Source organism: Rutidosis leptorrhynchoides, chromosome 9, assembly GCF_046630445.1.
Source record: "Rutidosis leptorrhynchoides isolate AG116_Rl617_1_P2 chromosome 9, CSIRO_AGI_Rlap_v1, whole genome shotgun sequence".
Taxonomy (NCBI): domain Eukaryota; kingdom Viridiplantae; phylum Streptophyta; class Magnoliopsida; order Asterales; family Asteraceae; genus Rutidosis; species Rutidosis leptorrhynchoides.
Genome location: NC_092341.1, coordinates 19,420,486 through 19,424,649, shown reverse-complemented (window position 1 = coordinate 19,424,649; position 4,164 = coordinate 19,420,486). Strand labels below are relative to the sequence as shown.

General features: G+C 31.5%; 1 protein-coding gene across 1 annotated transcript; it reads left to right on the top strand.

The window, feature by feature from the left end:
- The first annotated feature begins 3,293 nt into the window (after nt 1–3,293).
- Nucleotides 3,294–3,924, top strand: LOC139867803 (thionin-like protein 2). Its single transcript, XM_071856155.1, has 2 exons — nt 3,294–3,606; nt 3,860–3,924. The coding sequence occupies exons 1-2, from the start codon at nt 3,294–3,296 to the stop codon at nt 3,922–3,924; spliced, it is 378 nt and encodes a 125-aa protein (XP_071712256.1).
- Nucleotides 3,925–4,164: the final 240 nt, after the last annotated feature.

The window sequence follows — 4,164 nt, the reverse complement described above, 5'->3', positions numbered from 1 at the left end:
TTATGTAAATATTAATCTTATAAGTATAAATTGATCAAAAAAGTCCGGGTCATTACAATATTATTAGTAGTATTATTATTAATTAGTATTATTACATAAAATATTACGACGAGGTTATGAGCGGGTTATTTTCAAAGCGAGTTTCGAGCGGGATAGAGCTAAGGAAATAATGGGTTATAGCTTTGAAGGTTATGAGTATTATTCGGGGGTATTGCTCGTAAGTCAAACTAGTGTTTATCATCTCCATTGCATCTACGTACTTTCCTGCAATATTGAATCACAATATTGATACGTAAGCATTCATATCTTATCTTTTATATATTAATAGTGTATACATGTCTAGTGCTCGAGTATATATGTTTATGGATGCTAGTATGCTAAATTTCGTCGTTAAACAGTTTAAGATAAATCACGAATTAAATACATATATTACTGATAAAAGGTATATGATATGCATGTTTTTGGAAAGCTGGCCAAAAATCAATAACTTTTCATTTAGAAATCGCGAAATTTCGATGAACGAATTAAAAGATATGGGCAACTGAATTATGATCAACGTTAATTGGAATTGCTTTTGAATCTAAAATTAATATTTAAACAACTTGTCTATGAGATTGATAAATTGAAATTTTAGATATTACTAATCGAGTAAATGAATTTCTATATAAGGCACGTCTCGTTTTGTTGAACAATTGTCAAAATTGATTGTTTTATCATATTTTAAAGCCTTATAAAAACTATAGTTTAATTTTACAAGAATTGGGAAACTATGTGAAATGTTAAAATGTTTCGATTGCCCTGATCATTCAACTATAGTATTGAGTCAGATTGACTTTTTGAAATGACTTTTGATAACTTTTGTGTGCCGATCTCGAGCATTAGGATTGTGATACCCTATGACCAGACCTAGCTTGATAGACATTTATTGACCAACATATGTTCTTTAGGTTGAGATCTATGGTTATTTGGTATTCCGAGTTTCGGTCATATTTCGGTGAACGACTTTATGTGCTGCTAAGGTGAGTTTCATATGCTCCCTTTTTAATTGCTTTTGCAATATATATTTTTGGGCTGAGAATACATGCACTTTATTTTAAACGCAATGGATACAAATACATATTAAATTCTACACCGAGTTTGAACCGAAAATCCCTTAGCTTCGGTAACTAGTAACTGCCGGTTATAAGAACCGGTGGGCGCGAATAGTGGTATATGGATCCATAGGGCTTGACATCCCCGTCTGTTCCCGGTATAGAAACCCTAGCCTGAACTATAAAATAGACGTATGCTATTTGAGTTTAGTACACGTTGGTTTGCGTGTATTGTACATGTTGGTTGCATGTATGTTAAAACAGGGGTACTTATTATAACGTTAAAGCTTAGTTACCAGGGTGCTCAATCTTGTAGAATATTTTGATAAATGTTTCTGGATGAAACAACTGAAATCTTGTGATCCACCTTTATGTACAGATTATGCAAAACATTAAAACTATGAACTCACCAACCTTTGTGTTGACACTTGTTAGCATGTTTATTCTCAGGTTCCCTAGAAGTCTTCCGCTGTTTGCTTATATGTTAGACAAGCTATGTGCATGGAGTCTTACATGGCATATTTTTCAAGGAAACGTTGCATTCACCAAATCATCACCATGTATCTTATTTTGACCGCATTGTCAACGTAAGTACTATTGTAAACTATTATTTACGGTGATTGTCTATATGTAGAAATCATCAGCTGTCGAAAACCTTTGATTTAAATATTCATTTATGGTGTGCCTTTTCAAAAGAATGCAATGTTTACAAAACGTATCATATAGAGGTCAAATACCTCGTAATTAAATCGATGAATGACGTGTTCGTCCATATGGATTTGGAGCGATCGTCACACACATTAACCCCTTATACTCTTCAAATTTACATAAACAGGCCTTTAAATAATTCTTCATGTAAAATAACAGCAACAAGTCTTCAACATCTTCTAACAGCTACAACAGCAACAACTGCTACAAACTTCCATCTCCAACAACTGCGTCAACTGCTACTTATGTTATCCACTACCAGATTATATTAGAATAATCATCATAAATCAAGCTTCAACATCAACTTTACCTTTCAAGAGGATTTGTTTGCGGTTTGCGGTGGTGATTATCATTTTGGTTTCAATCATTTCTCGATTGAATTTTGGGATGTCGAAGATGTTAGGAGTCGGAATGTCGGATTTAGGTTGTATTAGGAGAGAGGGAATTTCAATTGTTGTAATTCTCATTTGATATTTGATAGGTTTGCATCACTCGGTTTGGTAATTCCATAATATTCAAGTGTTACGAGGTTTTTATTCCGTGTAATTGATTTATAACAAGGTCTGATTCATTCAATAGGGATGTCAAATATATCATATGATTATGTCATTCAGACGCTCATACTATTTTATTTATATTTCTCTGTTACAAGTTTGAAAATTATGTTTGACTTATTCAGGCTTGGTTTGTCTTTATTCTTTTAATGCATATATAATGTGGTAATCTATACTAGTTTAAAAACAAATTATTTACTGTAATTTTATTTTCTTAGTTTGTTTTCGGTAGGTAACGTTGCTATTTTCTTTCTTTTCTAGTGCAATTGGTAGTTAATTTCACTGTTTAGCATGTTTAGACTAGTCTTGTTTTCTAGCAAAGTGTGTTTCCACCTTATTAGTTGAACTTTTGATTAGGTCTCGATGTTTAGTCGCTTGTTAGCCGTTGTTGGATTTTCTATTGTATCGGTTGTACTTGTAGATCTTCGCTTGTTATGACATTTTTTTTTGAAGAAAAAGTAAATTATTTCTAAACAGATCGCTTTCCTTTATTCTAGTTCATGATCTGAACGAATCCCACATACACCCTAATACATGTTCCTCAGTGCTGAGGGCATCTCCGAAGCGCGGAGAATTTTGTGACATTTCTGATTCGCTGTCTAATCAATTGCTCAATATATTTATATTTCTCTAATTATATATGCATTGTGTTTATGAAAAAATTTAAGTTACAAATGAAGTTAATATCTATTTATCTATTATATGTATGGCTTTCAAATTTAAAGCAGCCCAAAATCATATGTTATACACAATTAATGCAATATACATTACAACAATATATATACTCCGTATAACATATAATATTTATATCTTAAATGACATTAAATAGTATATACATCTTTTTGTAAAGTCCATATATCTATATATATGTATGTATATATAAAATAAAGTGAACAAATTGAGATTAAACAAACACAGACTTTTAGTTCAGAGAACGAAAATGAAGGATAAAAAGATGACGACAATGATCACGATGATGATCATAGGGATGGTGATGACGCTGGTTGTAGCGCAAACAACTTCTCCCGTACCTTTTACTACTTGTTATGGTAGATGCTTCTTTTTTTGTGCCATTGTACCACAAAACATGTGTACGTGTACTTCCACATGTCTCAAACAATGTCTTGATATACCTCCATCTTCTACAACTATGGCTATAGATGAACATGCACTAAATCATCAAAATCTTGGATATTGTAAGCTTGGTTGTGCTACTTCTTTGTGTGCTAATATTAGCAAACTACACAATCCTGGTATGTGTTTTTTGTTATTTATTTGGTTTTTGTATTATACATTTTTTTACGTAATTATATATTATACGGAGTATATAGTTTTCTGTGCTGTTTTATTCTGTTTGAAACTTCAAGACCACATATACGTTTGGTCACAAAGGTGCTGCTTTTTGTTGTTTATTTATTTATTTATTTATTGTGATATACTCTATAATTAAGGATTGTTGACTTTTGATTCATATGATTATGATTATTTTTTACGTTTTATTTTTAGATGCAGAAAACATGGGAAGATGTGTGGATTCCTGTTCTGTCAAGTGCAATTTGAGCTATTTATAATCACCTTATATGGGAGATCCTTAATCTTGCATTAATGATTATTTATAATCATAGAATTTGAGCTCTTTGACTATGCATTATGAAATAAATATCAAAGTTAACTTTTGTTAGTTATATATTATGTTGCATATTATTATGGTAGAGGATTGTTTTGACTTTTGAGTATAGAGTTTGGAGTGAATTAAACAATACAAAACTCGTTATCTTGCTCACTATTTAGCACCACTCTTAAACATAATA